Raw genomic sequence first — 20,880 nt, 5'->3', positions numbered from 1 at the left:
GCACTCTAACTGGCTGCATCACCGTCTGTTATGGGGGGGTGGGAGAGGCTGCTACTGCACAGAATCAAAGTTGCAGAGAGTTGTGAAATTGGTCAGTTCCATCGTGGGCGTTAGCCTCTGTTGTATCCAAGGCATCTTCAAGGAGCGGTGCCTCAAAAAGGCAGCTTCCATCATTCGGGACCCCCACTACCCAGAACATGCCCTCTTCTCATTACCATCAGGAAGAAAATACAGAAGCCTGAAATACATACTCAGTGTTTAAAGAACAGTTTCTTCCCCTCTGCCATCTGATTTCTGAATGGACATTGAACCCAAGAACATTTCCTCACTATTTTATTTATTTCTGTTTTTGCACTACTTATTTAACTATTTAATATATATATTTACTGTAATTCAGCTTTTTTTCTATATTATCATGTACTGCATTGTGCTGCTGTCGCCAAGTTAACAAATTTCACAATGTATGTCAGTGATAATAAAGCTGATTCTGATTGTGAGACTGGGGTGCCTTCTGTGCTTGTGTTTCCTTAAGAGAACCTGCACTGTGATCTAGTCTGCAGTCTGGGATCCGCTGATAGATTTTTTTAAAGTGTTTTAAAACAATGCTGCTTACTGGGGGATCCATAGCTGTGACTGTGGATTCCAGCTGTAGTAGTCCTAAATGGGAATATTTGATGACTTGCACGCAGAGAGTCACCACTTGGCTGTGTCACCTTGCCATCTGTTAGCGTCAACTTTATTTGCCATATATATTTATTTGTATTTGGAATTTGCTGTGGTGTGTTGGCATAACATGCAACAAAAAACAACAACTTTCAACCATTGTAAAAATAATTATATTGTAGCGGTGTGCGACACACAGCGCTAGAATAACGACATATAGTCGGTGAGTTGGAGTTGCGATGAAAGAGATTTATTCAAACTTTGCGGCCTCCTTTAAAGCCTTCCCGTTCCCACCCTCCCTGGGCAGGACTGCTGTGGGGAATGCATATTCCCAGACCCTTTCCGCGCGCGGGATTTTCCCCCTGCTGGTGAAGATGGCCTGGCGCCCTCTTTGGGGCCGACCCTCTGCCTGCGCGCGCTGTTTCGTGAGCCGGTTCGTGTGTGCTAGAAAGTGGGTCGCTACATACCCCCCCCCCCGCCAGAACTGGTGATACCTCCCCCAATGTCCACAGTCTGGATCGGCCTCTGTTTGGGAGGTCTGCCCCTGCGCTGCGGTGCCTGAGCCCGGACCGGCTGCGCCGTCCACATGGGCTGGTTTGAGTCGGTCCACCGCGAAAACCTCCTCTCTCCCCCCAATGTCCAGCACGAATGTGGACCTGTTGTTCCTGATCACCTTAAACGGCCCCTCGTAGGGCCGCTGTAGCGGTGCCCGGTGTCCGCCCCGTCGTACAAAAAGAAACTTGCAGTTCTGCAGGTCTTTGGGTACGCAGGTCGGGCTCTGTCCGTGCTGTGAAGTGGGTATGGGGGCCAGGTTACCGAGCCTCTCCCGTAGTCTGTCCAGGACTGCTGTGGGTTCTTCCTCTTGCTCCCTTGGGGCTGGTATGAACTCTCCTGGGACGACCAGGGATGCACCGTACACCAACTCGGCCGACGAGGTGTGCAGATTCTCTTTGGGTGCCGTGCAGTTTCCGAGCAGGACCCAGGGAAGCTCGTCCACCCAGTTAGGCCCCTCCAGGCGGGCCATGAGAGCCGATTTCAGGTGATGGTGGAAACGCTCCACTAGTCCGTTCGACTGTGAGTGGTAGGCAGTTGTGTGGTGTAGCTGTGTTCCTAAAAGGCTGGCCATAGCCGACCACAGGCTGGAGGTGAACTAGGCGCCTCTGTCGGAGGTAATGTCGGCTGGTACCCCGAAGCGTGCTACCCAGGTTGCGATCAGTGCTCGGGCGCAGGATTTGGAGGTGGTGTCGGTGAGCGGGATTGCCTCTGGCCATCTGGTGAACCGGTCTACAATAGTTAGGAGGTACGGCACTCCTCGCGACACTGGCAGGGGCCCCACGATATCCACATGGATGTGGTCGAACCTCCGGCGGGTGGGTTCGAACTGCTGCAGCGGAGCCTTGGTGTGCCGCTGCACCTTGGCCGTTTGGCACTGCGTGCACGTTTTGGCCTGTTCACTGACCTGTTTACGCAGTCCATACCACATGAACCTGTTGGAGACCAGCTGGACGGTTGTCCTGATAGGGGGTGCGCTAAGTAGTGAATGGACTCGAAATCTCCTCACCGCCGCCAGGTTGCTGGGATGATGGGGCAGGGTTGGCTGGTAGCTACGTCACACAGTAGGGTCCTCTCACCTGGGCCTACGGGGAGCTCTTGGAGCTGCAAACCGGAGACTGCAGTTCTGTAACTAGGGATCTCATCGTCTGCCTGCTGTGCCTCCGCCAGTGCTGCATAGTCCACCCCCTGGGACAGGGCCTGTATGGTCGGTCTGGATAGTGCGTCTGCCATGATGTTGTTCTTTCTGGAGACATGCCGGATGTCCGTCGTGTACTTGGAGATGTAGGACAGATATAGCTGCTGGCGGGATGACCAGGGGTCGGACACCTTAGTGAACGCAAAGGTAAGCGGTTTGTGGTCCGTGAATGCGGTGAAGGGCCTACCTTCTAAGAAGTACCTGAAATGCCGGATTGCCAGGTATAGTGCCAATAGCTCCCGGTCGAAAGCACTGTATTTGAGTTCGGGTGGTCGTAGGTGTTTGCTGAAGAACGCCAGGGGTTGCCAGCGACCCTCGATGAGTTGCTCCAGCACTCCACCGACTGCTGTGTTGGATGCGTCCACCGTGAGGGCAGTAGGAACGTCCATTCTGGGGTGCACTAGCATCGCGGTGTTTGCCAAGGCTTCTTTGGTTTTAATGAAAGCGGCTGCGGCTTCTTCGTCCCAGGTAATGTCCTTGCCCTTACCCGACATCAGGGTGAACAGGGGGCGCATGATTCGGGCTGCTGAAGGGAGGAAACGGTGGTAGAAATTCACCATACCCACGAATTTCTGCAGGCCTTTGATTGTATTGGGTCGGGGGAAATGGCAGACGGCGTCTACCTTGGCAGGCAGCGGGGTTGCCCCGTCTTTAGTAATCCTGTGGCCCAGGAAGTCGATGGTGTCGAGTCCGAACTGGCATTTGGCTGGGTTGATTGTAAGGCCGAATTCGCTCAGGTGGGAGTAGAGCTGGCGGAGGTTGGACAGATGCTCCTGCCGACTACTGCTGGCTATGAGGATGTCGTCCAAATAGATGAATGCAAAGTCCAGGTCGCGTCCCACCGCGTCCATTAGCCGCTGGAACGTCTGTGCGGCATTCTTTAGACCGAACAGCATTCGGAGGAATTCGAAAAGTCCAAACGGGGTGATGAGTGCTGTTTTGGGGATGTCGTCCGGATGTACTGGGACTTGATGGTATCCCCGGACGAGGTCTACCTTGGAAAAGATCCTTGTAGGTTTGCTGCAAAGTCTTGAATGTGCGGCGGTCTGGCGTAGCCTCCTTCGGTCTGCGGTAGTCACCTCAAGGTCTCCAGCCCCTGCTTGCGTTGGGCACCATGTTCAGGGGGGAGGCCCATGGGCTGTCAGACCGTTGTATGATCTCCAATTCCTCCATCTTCTTGAACTCCTCCTTCGCCAGTCGGAGCTTGTCCGGGGGAATCCTTTGAGCACGGGCGTGGAGGGGTGGTCCCTGGGTCGGGATGTGGTGCTGTACTCCGTGTCTGGGCATGGCTGCCGTGAACTGCGGTGTCAGAACTGATGAGAAATCCGCCAGGACCCTGGTGAATTCGTCGTCAGACAGTGTGATGGATTCCAGGTGTGGGGCTGGCAACTTTGCTTCACCCAGGGAGAACGTTTGAAAAGTCTTGGCGTGGACTAGTCACTTCCCTTGCAGGTCGACCAGCAGGCTGTGGGCCCGCAGAAAATCCGCCCCCAGGAGTGGTTGGGCCACGGCGGCCAGTGTGAAGTCCCACATGAACCGGCTGGAGCTGAACTGTAGCCACACCGTGCGGGTGCCGTAGGTCCGTATTGTGCTGCCACTTGCGGCCCTCAGGGTGGGTCCCGGTCCTCTGTTGTGGGTGTCGTAACTCGTTGGAGGTAAAACACTGATCTCCGCTCCGGTGTCGACCAAAAAGCGGCGTCCCAACTGCTTGTTCCAGACATACAGGAGGCTGTCCTGATGGCCAGCTGCCGTAGCCATCAGCGGCAGCTGGACCTTGGCGTTTCCCAGGAATTTGCAGGGTGGTCTACAGCGGCGGGCCTCTGTGCCCCACTGCTGCTGGTAGAAGCACCATTGTTCGTTGGGCTCTGCTGCTGGGCCTGGGCTGGTCTGCCGTTGGGCACGCGGCTTGGTGATCTGTGCGACGGATGCCCCTCTCCCCTTTTTGGCATTCCACAGCACATCTACCTGGGCCGCCACCTTCCAGGGGTCGCTGAAATCTGCGTCGGACAGCAGCGGGCATATGTCCTCAGGCAGTTGCTCTAGGAACGCCTGCTCAAACATGAGGCAGGGTTTGGGACCTTCAGCCAGGGCCAGCATTTCGTTCATTAATGCCGACGGTGGCCTGTCTCCCAAACCATCCAGGTGCGGTAAGCAGGTAGCTGGTTCGCACCATGAGAGTCCAAAAGTCCTTATGAGCAGGGCTTTGACTGCTGTGTATTTGCCATCCTCCGGGGGGCGACTGTATAAACTCCTCAACTTGTGCAGCTGTCTCCTGGTCGAGGGAGCTCACCACGTAGTAGTAACAAGTGGAATCCGAGGTAATCTGCCGAATGTGGAATTGCGCTTCTGCTTGTTTGAACCATAAGCGGGGTCGCAGCATCCAGAAGCTTGGCAGTTTTAACGAAACTGTGTGAACAGATGCGGCGTCGGTCATCTCTGGTCCAAATATCGTTTGGGCCGTAGGGGTCACTAATTGTAGCGGTGTGCTACACACAGCGCTAGAATAACGGCACGTAGTCAGTGGGTTGGAGTTGCAATAAAAGAGATTTATTCAAACTTTGCGGCCTCCTTCAAAGCCTTCCTGTTCCCGCCCTTCCCGGGCGGGACTGCTGTGGGGGATGCATATTCCCAGGCCCTTTCCGCGTGTGGGATTTTCCCCCTGCTGGTGAAGATAGCCTGGCGCCCTCTTTGGGGCCGGCCTCTCTGCCTGCACGCGCTGCTTCGTGAGCCGGTTCGTGTGTGCTAGAAAGTGGGTCGCCACAATATAAAAGTAAGCTTGGAGGTTAAAGTGCAGATATGGAATAAAATGTGCTTAAACTCATAAAGACCATTGTGTATTTCCAATGTAAACAGCAGTATTAAATTGGGTTAGTGTTTACAGTTCAGTGACGGGGTGGCAGATGATCAAATTAACTGCCTAATGGTATGAATTTTCTGTTTTAATAGCCCTATGGTGTTTCCCAGAAGGGAGCTTTTGCTGGGTGGGTTGTGTCCGTAATGCTTTTGCCTGCCTGGTTCTTTGTCCTGGACACATACAAGTGCTGCAGTGATGGTAGGCTGCAGCCAGTGACCTTTTCAGCTGATCTGATAGTTTGTTGTAGTTTTTGTATGCTGGGAGAGGATGCTGCACCAAACCAGACAGTATTAGTTGATGTGAGGATGCTCTCTATGATGGCCATGTAGAATTGCATCAGTATGTTCCGGGGAAGATGGAATTTTACCAACTGCTGCAAGGAGTACATCCTCTGCCGTGCCTTTTTGTTATTGAAAGAGGTATGGTTCTCCCACGAGGTTCTGTGAAATCACGATGCCCAAGAACCTGAATGTTGAAACAGTTGTTGATAATAGTGGATGAAAAGGAGACCAACTTCAGGAGAAATATATATACATCTCCATGGTTTTGAGAGCATTCATCTCAAAGTTGTTGCGATTGCGCAGGGCACTATCCTGTATACTTCCTGGTGGTACGAGGATTCCTCTGCTCTAGTGATTAGTCCAATAACAGTGGTGTCCTCCGCACTCCCGGTTGTTGGTGTACAGAGAAAATAAAAGAGGGGAGCGAGTGTTAACTGAGCCGAATGTGGAGATGTTCTTACCTAGTCTCACAAACTGCTTTCTGTCACAAAATAAGTTTGTGATCCAGCTACAGATGGAACCATGAGCTTGAAAGCTGCACCTCCCATCAGTGGATGCTGCATGTATTAAATGACAAAAGAGTTGGTGAGAATAAATAAAAACAGGGAAGGCATCTTACTTCTTACTTTCTTCCATCTTACTTTGAAAAATCCAACTATATCCAATTTCATTGCTTTTTGAAACACTCATTCTTTTTCTCCCAGTGCTTGCAGTGCTTACAGGTTTTTTTTCTGAACTTTCTGTAGTTGTGGAAGTAGCAGAAGTAGGAGAGTTTTCAATGCCTTCCTGCCCTCCTCCCCCCCCCATCCATGGCAACTAACCCTTTTTGTGCTAATTGTAGCATTTTGTTCCACACTTTTGATATGTTTCTGTGATTTCAATTCCTTTTTGCTTATCTACCATCCAACTGAGAGGCAAGTTGTCTTCATTTCTAATCAGTCAGTATTTGTGCCAATTTAATGTTCAAAGGTTCAGTTCAGTGTCGGAGAAATGTATACAATATACATCCTGAAGTGCTTTTTCTTCGCAACCATCCACAAAAACAGAGGAGTGCCCCAAAGAGTGAACAACAGTTAAATGTTAGAACCCCGAAGTCCCCCCCAGCTCCCCTCCCTCCCGCGCACAAGTGGCAGCGAGCAAAAATCCCCCCTCCCCCACCGGCAAAAGAAAAGCACTGAGCACTCAAGAGTGAGCAAAGCAATAGCAAAGACACAGACTTGCAGTTACCCCAAAGGCTTTGTGTTTTACCCGATATATGACAAACCACAGGCTCTCTCTCCCCCTAATGAGGGAGAGGAAGGTGTCTCCGTTTTCCTAGCAAGTGGGGAGACATAACAAACAACTGGCTGGTTTACGATGTTAAAAGTCCATTATGTCGCTTTTTCCGAGCTCTGTGCCTGAAAATCGCAAAGATCTCGGGTCTCCAGGCACATAGTCGCAGATATCCCAACTCCTCCGACAACACACGGGTCTCCTGCTGTGACACTGACCCTCGATCCACCCATCTCCAGAGCCCCGAGATCTTAGGCTTCCAAATCTGAGCCCTTGGTGTGCAGAACAACGGCCGGTTGTGAAACCCCGAGAGCGGGTCCCATTCCCGCAAAGAACCGGTCAGCGTGTAACTCCAGGTCAGGGTCTTCAAAAAAGGGAAAAATAAAGATACTAAAGATGGAAGTAGAGCTGTTTCCGAAGATGCAAGCAGAGGAGTTGCCGTTTAGCTCCATAATGTCGATGGCATTATGACAGGAAATATAGTAACAACCTCTTTTGAGTCAAACTAAAATTTAAAATGATTACACTTGACTCTTCTGATGAATATCAGGAAGGAGTTAGCTTAGTAACATGGTATCATGTCAACAACCTTTCCCTCAATGTCAGTAAAGCAAAAAAGCTAGTCAATGACTTCAGGAGGGAGGGGGCAGTGCCCAAGTTCCTCTCTACATCAATGTTGTTAAGGTTGAGGGGTTCACGTTCCGAGAAATGAACATCACCAATTGCCTGTCCTGGTCCAAATATGTTGATGTCATGGTTTAAAAAAAATAGCTCACCAACGCCCCTAGTTCCTCAAGAGGCTAAAGAAATTTGGCATGTCCCCATTGTCCTTTACCAGTTTTCATAGAAAGCATCCTGTGTGGATGCATCACGGCTTTCTATGGCAACTGCTTTGCACGTGACTGCAAAAAAAACTACAGAGAGTTGTGGACACAGCTTAGCTAAGCACGAAAGCCAGTCTCCCCTCTATGCACTCTGTCTGTCTATGCTACTTGCTGCATCAACAAACAGCCAGCATAGTCAAAAACTCCAGCCGCACTGGACATTCTCTCTCCTCTTCCTCTACTCTTCCATTGAGCTGAAGATGCAAAAGGCAGAAAGTGCATATCACCAGGCTCAAGGACAGCTTCTACCCTGTTGATATAATATGACTAAATAGTTCCCTAATAGGATATATTGGACATTTGACCTCATAATCTACCTTGTGGTCTTGCAATTATTGCTTGCCTGCATTACACTTTATTCTGTATTGCTATTGTTTTACCTTGTTGAACAAATGTACTATGTAGTGATGTCATCTTATGAACAGTATCCAAGACAACCTCTTCACTGTGTCTCAGTACATCAGACAATAATAGACAAATTCCAGTTCCATTGAAACTGATTCTTTCATCAGACAAAAGTTTGTGAACAGAGATTGGTTTCATAAATTGAATTGATATTTTTCCAATATTTCAATTGCCTTCATTCCAGTCAGGACTCAGAGTGCTAACATAAGTGGCATAAAAAACAGTTCGTATAAAAGCCAGTGTAGTTGAGGTAGAAATAGTTTTACGTCTCTGATCATTCACCACCATCTCTGGAAAGCAGTGGTTCAAGGCAATACAGTGGTGCTAGAATTTTATCTATTTCTGCATAAGTATGACCTAAAATGTGATCAGGTCTTCACATAAAGTTCTAAAACTAGGTGGAGCACCCAATTAAATAAATAACACAAAAACATCATACTTGTTTATTTATTTATTGAGAAGAAAGACCCAATGTTGTGTGCTTTTGTTGGAAAAAGTATGTGAACCTTTGCTTTTAGTAACCCCCCCCCCCACCGCCCCTTGTGCAGCAATAACTTCAATCAAACATTTCCAGTACTGTTGATCAGTCCTGCACATCGGGTTGGAGGAACCTTAAGCCATTCCTCCTTATAAAACTGCTTCAACACCGAGATGTGGTGGGCTTCCTTGTATGAGCTGCTTGATTCAGGTTCTTCCACAACATTGCCATAGGATTAAGGTCAGGACTTTGACTTGGCCATTCCAGAACACAAATGTTCTTCTTTTTAAACCATTCGATCGTTGATTTACTTTTGTCTTTCGGATCATTGTCTTATTGCATTATCCAACTTCTACTACGTTCTTTTGTAAAATGTCTTGATACAATTTTGAATTCATTGTTCCCTCAACAATTGCAAGCTGTCCAGGCCCTGAGGCAGCAAAGCAGCCCCAAACCATGACCCATGCTTCACAGTTAGGCTGAGGTTTTGGTGTTGGTGTGCAGTGCCCTTTTCCCTCCAAACATAGCAATGTGCATTTCTGCCAAAATGTTCAACTTTTGTCTCATCTGTCCACATAACATTGTTCCAGAGGCATTGTAGAACATTCAGGTGGTCTTTTTCAAACTTGAGATGTGCAGCAATGTCTTGTTTTGGAGAACAGTGGTTTCCTTTGTGGTGTCCTTCCACGAACACCATTTTTGTTCAAAGTTTTTCGTGTAGTGGATACATGAACAGAGACTTCAGCAAGTTCTAGAGATTTTTGCAGGTCTTTTGCTGTTACCCTTGGGTTCTTTTTCACCTCCTTCAGCATTGCATGTTGTGTCCTTGGTGTGATCTTTGCAGGATGCCCACTCCCAGGGAGAGTAGCAACTGTACTGAGTTTCCTCCATTTGGAGACAATTTCTCTTACCATGGACCGATGAACCCTTAGCTCTTTAGAAATGTTTTCATAACCTTTTCCAGCTTCATGCATCTGTACAATTCTTAGGCCTTCTGAAAGTTGTTTTGATTGAGGCCTGGTGTACATAAACAGATCATCTTTGAGACTTTGTGTGTCTTTTTTATAGGTCAGGGCACCTCTACAATCCACATCTCTAATCTCATGTCATTGCTTGGTACACTCGACTCCAAATAGCTTTCGTAGAAGGCATTGCCCCAGAAGTTCACATACTTTTGTAACAAACACATGTAATACTGGATCATTTTTCTCAATAAATAAATGAACAAGTATAATGTTTTTTGGGTAATTTATTTAATTGGATTCTAGTTTTAAGACTTGTGAAGGTCTGATCACATTTTAGGTCATATTTATGCAGAAATAAAGAAAATTCTACAGGGTTCAAAACTTTCTAGCACCACTGTGCATGTGGTCTCTGCTCGATTATATGTTCAAATGTAGGATTAAAAAATTTGTTGATGTAAGCTCATACTATCATAACACTTTTGCATGAATTAAGTAGCAGCATTCTGATATTGGTTTTGTTGTTTTATGCCAGTAATTTGTCATGTGTTCTGAACCCTTTCTCTTACAGGGATGAACAATACAGGGTAATGTGGAACGAGTTAGAAACCCTTGTAAGGGCACACTTAAATAACTCTGAGAAACATCAACGTGTACTGGAATGCTTGCTGGCCTGTCGGAGCAAGCCTCCAGAAGAGGAGGAGCGCAAAAAGAGTCGCAGGAAAAGAGAAGATAAAGAAGATAAATCTGAAAAGTCAGCGAAGGAATATGAGTCTGACAAATCTTGGCAAGATTCTGAACGGTGAGTGCATTATCTAAATGAAGAGGCTATGGAACTGTACTGAGAAGAGTGTTGAATAGAACGCTCCACTAAGAGGAGAAAAAAATAATTCCTTGGTGCCCTACACAGTGAATGTAGGCACTGAGAAGTGTGGTAAAAAGGGATCTGGGAATGCAGGTACATACATAATTCGTAAAGAAAGCTCTTTGGCTCATTGGCCTTCATAAATCAAGGTATTGAGTGCAGAAGCTGGGATGTTATGTTGACGTTGGTGAGGCCTAATTTGGAGTATTGTGTGCAATCTTGGTCACCTACCTACAGGAAAGATGTTCGTAAGGTTGAAAAAGTACAGAGAAAACGTACGAGGGTGTTACTGGGTCTGGAATACCTGCATTATAAGGAAAGATAGAGTAGATTAGGACTGTATTCCTTAAAACGTAGAGGACTGAGAGGAGGTTTGATGGAGGTATACAAAATTGAGGGGTGTAGATAGGGTTAATGCAAACAGACTTTCTCCACTGAGGTTGGGTGGGATGACAACCAGAGATCATGGGTTAAGGGTGAAAGGTGAAAAGTTTAAAGGGATCATGAGGGGAAACTTCACTCAGGGTGCCATGAGAGTATAGAACAAGCTGCCAACACAAGTGGTGCTTGCGAGCTCAATTAAACGTTTAAGAGAAGTTTGTATAGGTACATGGATGGTAGGGTTGTAGAAGACTAGGATCCTGGTGCAGGTCGATAGGAGTAGGGAGTTTAAATGGTGTCCACATAGACTAGATAGACTAGATCTACTTCTCATTGACTCTAAATTTGGGATTACCTTTATTTTAAAATACTTCTGTTCAATCTTTTTTTCAAATAACATGATTTGTTTTACATAACTTCCATTATATTGCAGACAGAAAAATCTTAACAGTAGGTTATTTCACCCTGCTTAACCTTTCCAGTTGTGTTGCCCAAAGGGCAGTAGTTGGCGATTTAAAGTAAAAGCAGAAAATCCTGGGAAAACTCAGCTGCTCAGGGACTGTGTGTGAAGAGAAAAGGCATGTTAATGTTTCAGACTGATAATTTTTTATTAAACTGGGAATGGTTAGAAATAAAACAAATATATGTTTCTGGGAGATATGGGGGGTGGGGAATGAGAGCTCGGGGCAGAATAAACAGATGGAAACATAGAAAATAGGTGCAGGAGTAGGCCGTTCGGCCCTTCGAGCCTGCACCACCATTCAGCATGATCATGGCTGATCATCTAACTCAGAACCCTGTACCAGCCTTCCCCCCATACCCCCGATCCCTATCTAAGGGCCATATCTAACTCCCTCTTAAATATAGCCAATGAACTGACCTCAACTGTTTCCTGTGGCAGAGAATTCCACAGATTCACCACTCTCTGTGTGAAGAAGTTTTTCCTCATCTCGGTCCTAAAAGACTTCCCCTTTATCCTTAAACTGTGACCCCTCGTTCTGGACTTCCCCAACATCGGGAACAATCTTCCTACATCTAGCCTGTCCAATCCCTTTAGGATTTTATACGTTTCAATAAGATCCCCCCTCAATCTTCTAAATTCCAACGAGTATAAGCCTAGTTCATCCAGTCTTTCATCATATGAAAGTCCTGCCATCCCAGGAATCAATCTGGTGAACCTTCTTTGTACTCCCTCTATGGCAAGAATGTCTTTCCTCAGATTAGGAGACTAAAACTGCACACAATACTCCAGGTGTGGTCTCACCAAGGCCTTGTACAACTGCAGTAGTACCTCCCTGCTCCTGTACTCGAATCCTCTTGCTATGAATGCCAGCATACCATTCGCCTTTTTCACCGCCTGCTGTACCTGCATGCCCACTTTCAATGACTGGTGTACAATGACACCCAGGTCTCGTTGCACCTCCCCTTTTCCTAATGGGTCACCATTCAGATAATAATCTGTTTTCCTGTTCTTGCCACCAAAGTGGATAACTTCACATTTGTCCACATTAAATTGCAACTGCCATGAATTTGCCCACTCACCTAACCTATCCAAGTCACCTTGCATCTTCTTTGCATCCTCCTCACAGCTAACACTGCCGCCCAGCTTCGTGTCATCCGCAAACTTGGAGATGCTGCATTGAATTCCCTTGTCTAAGTCATTAATATATATTGTAAACAACTGGGGTCCCAACACTGAGCCTTGCGGTACCCCACTAGTCACTGCCTGCCATTCTGAAAAGGTCCCGTGGGGGGTGGAGACCAAAATGTTTAAACAGTTGCAATTTGTGATTTCAAAATCAATCACTTCTAAGTGTCAGTACATTCAATGAAAGTTGTTAGCTGATATAATAACATTCCAATAGGACTATTCAGAAATCCCAAAGCTCAACAAATAGCACACCCAGGTTCATAGGAAAATAGATTATACTGTATTGGCATATTTTTTAAAAGGAATTAATAGTTTCATATTATTAATAATATATATTATAATATTATACAGAATATATTAATATGAAATATATTAAATAATATTCGATAGCCCAGAAAATCTGCCAGTTCAAAGTCTCGAGTGTGTGGATATTACAGAATTTCCTTTTAAGTATTTTGGTGTTTTTATTAAACACAAAATACTCTGCAGATGCTGAGGTCAAAGCAACACTCACAACACGCTGGTGGAACTCAGCAAGTCAGGCAGCATCCGTGGAAACGATCAGTCAACGTTTCGTGCCGGAATCCTTCGTCAGGACTGAAGAGGGAAGGGGCAGAAGCCCTATAAAGAAGGTGGGGGGTGGGTGGGAAGGAGAAGGCTGGTAGGTTCCAGGTGAAAAACCAGTAAGGGGAAAGATAAAGGGGTGGGGGAGGGGAAGCAGGGAAGTGATAGGCAGGAAAGGTGAAGAAGGAATAGGGGAAAACACAATGAGAACCATGAGGGAGGTGATAGGCAGCTGGGGAAGGGGGCAGAGTGAAATAGGGATAGGGGAAGGGAGGGGGAGGGATTTACCGGAAGTTGGAGAATTCTATGTTCATACCAAGGGACTGGAGACTACCTAGACGGTATATGAGGTGTTGTTCCTCCAACCTGAGTTTAACCTCATCATGGCAGTAGAGGAGGCCATGTGTGGACATATCCGAATAGATGGTCATCTATTGCATCTGGTGCTCCCGGTGCGGCCTCCTCTACATCGGTGAAACCCAACACAGATTGGGGGACCACTTCGTCGAGCACCTCCGCTCCGTCCGCCACAACAGACAGGATCTCCTGGTAGCCACCCACTTCAACTCAGCTTCCCATTCCCATTCGGATATGTCCATACATGGCCTCCTCTACTGCCATGATGAGGCTAAGCTCACGTTGGAGGAGAAACACCTCATATACCGTCTAGGTGGTCTTCAGCCCCTTGGTATGAACATAGAATTCTCCAACTTCCGGTAATTCCCTCCCCCTCCCCCTCCCTTCCCCTATCCCTATTTCACTCTGCCCCCTCCCCCAGCTGCCTATCACCTCCCTCATGGTTCCGCCTCCTTCTTCTACTACCCATTGTGTTTTTCCCCTATTCCTCCTTCACCTTTCCTGCCTATCACCTCCTTGCTTCCCCTCCTCCACTCCTTTATCTTTCCCCTTAGTGGTTTTTCACCTGGAACCTACCAGCCTTCTCCTTCCCACCCTCCCCCCACCTTCTCTATAGGGCCTCTGCCCCTTCCCTCTACTGTCCTGACCAAGGGTTCCGGCCCGAAACATTGACTGATCGTTTCCACGGATGCTGCCCGACCTGCTGAGTTCCTCCAGCGGGTTGTGAGTGTTGCTTGGTGTTTTTATTCATTTCAGATAAAACTTTTAGATTAGATTTTTATTCTTAGCACTTTTAGAGTAAGTTTATGTTCATTTAAGGTTGTATTTGGTAGGAAGAAAGATGCCTCTTTTTTTTTGCATTTTTCTTACTTTTCAATTATCATTTTTCATGCTTTTTGCATGTTTTACTACCTGACCCTATTCCTTGCGGAAAACAATGTCTTGATGTATGTCCTGTCAGTATGCCAAATATATAAAGCACACATACCCATACTGCACCTTGCTCCAGTAAAAGATGCCTAGACAAGGACTGCAGAATGACTAGCCCCTGGAATACCTGCCAGTTACCTGATCAATAGAGCATTGTTAAGATATGGTCATTCACAAGGAGATTAATATGTTATAACTGAAGAAGATTAATGTATAAGTAATCCAATATTTAAAGTAGATTAAATTACATTAATATTGTTGCTTCTGCTGTAAGCCGTTTGCTTCAGTGTCTCTGTTCACCTAGGGGGATACAGCACTCTAAGGTACCTTAAGCTACATTGGAATAGATCTGGAGTTGGAACAGAGACTGTGTGACTACCTTTTTTATTAGACACTAACAAAGCAGTGTTCACACTCCGTTCCTACTTCCCTGAAGACTCATAGGAATTAACCACATAATGTGGAGCACAGGGGAAAATATTTCTGAGAATTTGAAATGACGAGAAAGAGCTTGTACTTGCTGCATTTCTTTTTACTATCTGCTCCTTCATTCTTTGTATATGGTTCAAAAATAAACTTTATTCATGATAAATGAAAACAAAAGGAGAAACGATGCAAATCTTCATGGTCAATGCCACCATAACACCATAGCCCTTATGCAGCCCCAAGGTGATAAACTGTTTTGTGTTTGAGGGGCATCCCCATACAACTCAGTCCCTTCGTGCGCAGAAGCGGAAGGAGCCTAGACTGTGGTCCTTCCCCACAGAGCCTTTGCACTGGCTGCACTGAGCTTCAGTGCCTCTCTCAGCACACACTCTGCAGCCTGGAAAGTGCCAGCTGGCAGCATTCTCTTACAGACATCTTGTTGTGCAGGAAGACCAGCAAGTTTCGGCCCCATCGCTCTTATTTGTCCCTGTATGCTTGGGATCAGGACAAGTATATAGCCTCTGTTAAAGTAACGCCTAGTATTAGGTCAAGCTTGCTGCTCTGAGAAACATTTTAGGTCACCATTACCTAAGTAGCAGATTAATAATCCAAAACTAAGATTAAACTTCTCCAATAGATGGTTTTGAAATGATAATTTGTGAAAATGTGTCAAAAAAGAGGTCTGAAAAAATTGGTGTTTTGTTGTAAACACACAGAATATACGGATGGCATTTGGGAAAAATACTACTCTGCTGGTATGCCTGCATGTGTCAGCACTCTTATACCATATGGTTATAGTCTTTCAGGAGTGAGGAGAAGGAAATAAATTTTGGCCAAATCTCAAAAAATTATTGTCATCTGACAGCTTCTGTTCAATCCTTAGCAATGTCATTATTAGGATTTGACCTATTTCTCCTCCATTGTAACATACAGATTCTCTGATTCTACAACTGTTTAGTGTACATTTACCGTAATTTCACATTGACAGGAGTGAATTGTGTTAACGTTCACAGCAAAATGTGAATGGTAACACAATTTAATCTTATCTGTACACTAATGAAAGTTTGAATTTATTTGTAAAGACAAAAGGGAGCACTGGAACGAGAAAAAGATGAAGTGGCTGAAGCTGAGATAATCAAAGACTCTCCTGACTCCCCTGAACCACTGAACAAAAAACCACGGGTTAGTGTAGGGGAAACACCACCTGCAGAGAAAGTTAAAGGTGAGTTGACTTTGTATTTAAAGCAGCAGGTACTTAATGTGTCATTTAGGCGTGACATCACAGTAGATTCCAGTTGATTGGACCATCAGTTAATCGGGGCAGCCACCTGTTTGGGACAACTATTAAAGAACAGAAACTAATGAAGAAAATAGCCAGGATTCCATTTGTTTATTTGGGACACTATGATGCTCAGTTGGAACAGGAGACAGATACTGAACAGCTTCTAACTGGCGTCAGTCACATGCACATATGTGATCGTTTAGACACTACACTGTACTTGATACGAAAAGTTTTTAAATAGTGTCAGTTTGTGTTCAAAAAGCCGTGATTTTTGTCACTGATGTTGCTAAGAAATAAGCAGTAAGACAATTCGGAACTGTTTTACTCACCACAATTTCAAGCTTTCAGGCTTGGAGGTGCGAGAGATGGCAGGAGTGAAATTGAAATGATTTCACTACTTCAAGTTAGGAACTATAAAGAATTTGAAGATATAATCAGTTTGAATATTACAATGAGAATGAAGATTTGGAGGATGCAATTGTTGAAAACATTGTGTGAAGGCAGTTCTTTATCTGCACTAGGTGCCTGCATTGATTTTGTTCATTTACAGTCAATCAAAAGATCATGGCAGCCTACAATTCCTCTGTCGATAACTATTAGGAACTAATACATAGTTGTACAATATTAGAGTGTATTGTCGGTGTTCTAATTTGTTCTGTATTTCATTTAAATACATCATTTGTTGACTCAGTTAAAATTGATTTTTTTTATCCTTTTTAACTATTTCCATGAAACTTTGGCTAATTGGGGCTACTACTTAACTGGGCAAAGATGTACTGGTCCTGATTTGTCCCAATTAACCAGAATCCACTATATATAAAAATGCTTTGACTTTAGTTTTTCTAATGCATTATAAAGTTATAGGTAGATAGATGGATACTTTATTGATCTCAAAGGAAATTATAGTATCATGGTAACATTACAAGTGCCCAGATATGCAAAAATACAAATATTAGAAGAGAAGTAAGAAAGAATGAAAAATGTTACTTCAAACAGGAGTGGGTCATCACTTCCCCAGCTATAGGTTGACTCATTATAGAGTCTAATGGCTGAGACCAAGAATGACCTCATATAGCACTCTTTGGAGCAGCGCAATTGTCTTAGTCTATTACTATAAGTGCTCCTCTGTTTAGCCAAGGTGGGATGCAGAGAGTGAGAAACACTGTCTAGAATTGTCAGGATTTTCTGTAGGGTCCTTTGTTCTACCACAGCCTCCAGTGTGTCCAGTTTGACTCCTATAAACAGAGCCAGCCTTTCTAATCAGTTTATTGAGCCTGTCGGCATCACCCATGTTCATGCCATTGTCCCAGCACCTCACCGCATGGAAGATTGTACTGGAGACAACAGACTGGTAGAACATGTGAAGGAGAGGCCTGCATACTCCAAAAACCTCAGTCTCCTCAGGAAGTAGACGTAACTCTGGTCCTTCTTGTACACAGCCTCAGTGTTGGTGCTCCACTCAAGTCTGTCATTCAGGTGCACCCCCAGGTACTTGTAGATCCTCACCATATCCATATTCTTACCATCAATAGTAACAAGGAGCAGTGCAGGATCAGACTTCCTCAAGTCCATCACTATCTCCTTTGTCTTACTAATGTTGAGTGCAGATGATTCAGCTTGCACCGTTGTAGGTCCTCACCACATCCATGTCCTCACCATCAGTTGTAACAGGGAGCAATGCAAGCTTAGTCTTCCTAAAGTGTATCACCATCTTCTTTGTCTTACTAATGTTGAGCTGCAGATGATTCCCCTGTGGGGTCCCAGTGCTGCTTATAGCCATGCATAACATACTGCTCTGAAGCTGCACAAACTGTGGTCCAGGACTATGGAAGTGCCATTCTACATTGAACAGAGCTTTTTCCCCAGCAATGAGGGCTGTATGAGGACTTGAGAAATCAAAAAACATGATCCTCGCAGAGCCAAATGGGAGTAGGCTCTGTCCAGCAGGTAGATGATAGCATCGTCGACTCCAGTGTGGCAAACTGGTAGGCAAATTGCAGGGGATCAAGAGCTGATCTGCTCAGAGTTTGGAGGTGAGCCGGGACCAGCTTCTGTAGGGTCTTCATGATGTGTGAGGTCAGGGTCACTGGATGGTAGTCTTTCAAGACTTTTGGTTGTGGCCGTTCTTGGGTACTAGGTCCACACATGATGTTTTCCACAGTCGGGGCCCTTTCCAGGCTGAGACTCAAATTGAAAATGCTCTGTAGTACTCACACAGCTGCTCAGCACACTCCTTCAGGACCTTGCAGTTCACACCATCTGGGCCCAATGTTTTGCCATGTCTGAGTTTCCCCAGACTCCTTCTCACCTGCTCAGTAGTGAAGGTGAGTCCATGACGACTGGGGAGTTGGTGGAAGATGGGGGCTGGGGAGTGGTGGATGAAGATCGGGACGATGGCAGTTGGTATATGGAGGTGTGGATGATAGGTGCAGAGCAAGGAGGGGATGTAGACCGTGGTAGCCTGTGTTGTTCGTCCTTGTGTGGAACAGGAGGGAGGAGAGGAGGCATTGCTGCTTAGGGAGTATTGGGTGCCTCAGCACCTGGACTGGTGTGCTGAGGAGGGCAGTTGTCAAACCTATTGAAGAATTGGTTTAACTCATTAGCCTAGTCATGGCTGCATTCTGAGGCTCTGCAGCTAGGCTGATTGAAGCTAGTGATGTTCTTTCTTCATGCCTGTCCGCATCTCCCGTATGCTCCTCTGTTCAAGCTTTTCCTCCTCCTTTAGCCACCATGATCTTCTCCTTTAGCTCCCTTTGCATCTTTCAGTTCCTCCTTGTCTCTTGATCTAAGAGAAGAGCCTTTAGTTGGCTGGAGACCCATGGTTTGCTGTTAGGGAAGCAGTGACCTGTCCTTGATAGTATTAGAAGCTGATGTAGCCAGTGATGCAATCAGTAAGTCTGTTAATGTCCTCCCCGTATGGTTCACAAAGCAAAGCATTGTAGAGGTTTAGTCTACATGGAGCTTCAGGGAAGCACTGTAAAGTCACTTTAGAGGAAGCGGATGTTTAAAATGGATCACAAGTGCAAATGGTCAATTTCCTTTACAGATATGTACAGGAATATATAATCCAGAAGACATTGAAACTGCTATTACAGAACTGCAAAATAGGAAGTTGGGTGTTAAACAGGAAGTGCACAGATGCAAGAGCAGTGTATTAACTACACAGTTTCTGGTATTGCGATGTATTGAACAGAAATTGGGATGAGGGCGATGATGATCAATAGATACAAGTGAATGGGTTTCTGGCTCTTGCTCAAACCTCTGTCTCTAATGTCATCTTTGAGGGCAGAACAGTGGTGCAGATGGATGAGCCAGATACAACCCTCCCCTGATGGGAATATGCTGAAACTTTAAATTCTGAAATTATAGACTGATAAAAATTCGCTGAGTGTTTGAGAGATGAGAGAGCTCAAGTTGGAGATCATTTGTGTGCACTTGTCCTGTTTTAAATGGGTAGTGATCTGTTCTCCTCTTTCTGTCACAACAATCTCCAGGTCCAGTCTCTTTGCTCACCCTATGGACAAATAGGATCAATACAGCAAATTCAAGAAAGCATCAGGAATTTGCTGGCCGTTTGAGTTCCATTAACAATAAAGCTGAATTGTACCAACATCTCAAGGAGGAAAACGGGTCAGTAGCATGTTCTATATTGGTTTAGCAATTTTGAGTTGCTCCTTGTACAGTTAAAAAAGCTAAATAAGTTCTCAAAGACTTAGTTTTTTAGTGTAACAAATGATATAGAGTCAACTCCAATAATTTACACCACCGTTCAAAAATGCAGTGGTTTGGCATCTGATTTACTGGATTCCCTTAGATCGCTGTTGTCCCTCTGCCCTTATTCCCTTTAAACTTGCCGGGGCTCCCTATTCCCACACTCCCTCTAAACTCGCTGGGATCCCATTCCTGTGCTCCATTTCATTACCATACTCCATTTAAATACCAACTTCTTGAGAAAGTATATTATTATGTAAAACTTAAAAACTGATGAATTAGAAATATGTATTTTGTCCATGGGAATATAGCAATATATGGGAAACTGTTGGTCTGGCATTACCCAAGTCCCAAGTGAGCTAGATTATTAACTATTGTAAAATATTGTATGCTGTAATGTGAGCTCATTTCTTTGTGACATGGTGTCATTGTATTGTGCTCCTTTGTGTCTCGTAGAATGGATACACACGAAAACGGTAAAGCCAGCAGGCAGTAAGGAGAAGCTTCACCCAAGCTGCTTCAAAAGTGCCTAGTCAGTTGGCATGCTATTTTTGTGGGAATTCTTAATTTACAAACCTGAAGTATTTAAAGAAAATTGAGCATGACCTCCCAAAATGCACCTGTTGAGAGACTTGTGACAAACTGTATGAAATTTTCAAACTGGATCAAGAAGAATTTTACTTTGTTGTCATTTTTTACTATGAAATTTGTCAACATTTTTAGACTTATTACATTGATTAAAAAATAAACATTATGCTTCTACACAAATTTAATTTTTCTGTTTGTTAGAATTGTTCTTGAGCATGTTCTACAGTCACACACTATGTCTCATAAGGTAGTTTGCCATTGTACTACATCTAATTTCCCATTTTGTTACTGAAAGTAGTCCCCTAAATTTATCTTTGGTTTTGGGATTAGCTGATGTAGTTGCTGTCCATTTAGATGCATTCTGATGATTCACAGCTTGTGAATAATTTGACTCCTTTAAAGGGTATTAATCTTGACGGAGCACTGGGGTCACGTGAAGGGCAGTTGTTTAGCAGTCCTACAGGTCATTGTCATCCTGTTTTGGCAATCCTTCAGGATGAAGAAGTAATTCGAGTCTGGTTTTGTGGGTTCTGGAGTGGCTGATGAGGTCAGTCTGGGAACTGCAGGCTCTTCCAC

General features: G+C 45.2%; 1 protein-coding gene across 5 annotated transcripts in view; it reads left to right on the top strand.

The window, feature by feature from the left end:
- The window catches only part of ints13 (integrator complex subunit 13), a 71,087-nt gene extending 50,598 nt beyond the window's left edge, over positions 1–20,489 (top strand). For all 5 annotated transcript variants that reach the window (XM_072241005.1, XM_072241004.1, XM_072241006.1 and 2 more), the window contains 4 exons: positions 10,121–10,351; positions 15,806–15,945; positions 19,500–19,635; positions 20,173–20,489. In XM_072241005.1, the coding sequence (XP_072097106.1) occupies positions 10,121–10,351; positions 15,806–15,945; positions 19,500–19,635; positions 20,173–20,212 (547 nt within the window). In that variant the 3' untranslated portion in view covers positions 20,213–20,489. The remainder of the gene's footprint in view (positions 1–10,120; positions 10,352–15,805; positions 15,946–19,499; positions 19,636–20,172) is intronic.
- Positions 20,490–20,880: the final 391 nt, after the last annotated feature.

Source organism: Mobula birostris, chromosome 23, assembly GCF_030028105.1.
Source record: "Mobula birostris isolate sMobBir1 chromosome 23, sMobBir1.hap1, whole genome shotgun sequence".
Classification (NCBI taxonomy): Eukaryota; Metazoa; Chordata; class Chondrichthyes; order Myliobatiformes; family Myliobatidae; genus Mobula; species Mobula birostris.
Note: the sequence above shows the minus strand (reverse complement) of the source record. Positions and strands in the feature narration are given on the sequence as shown.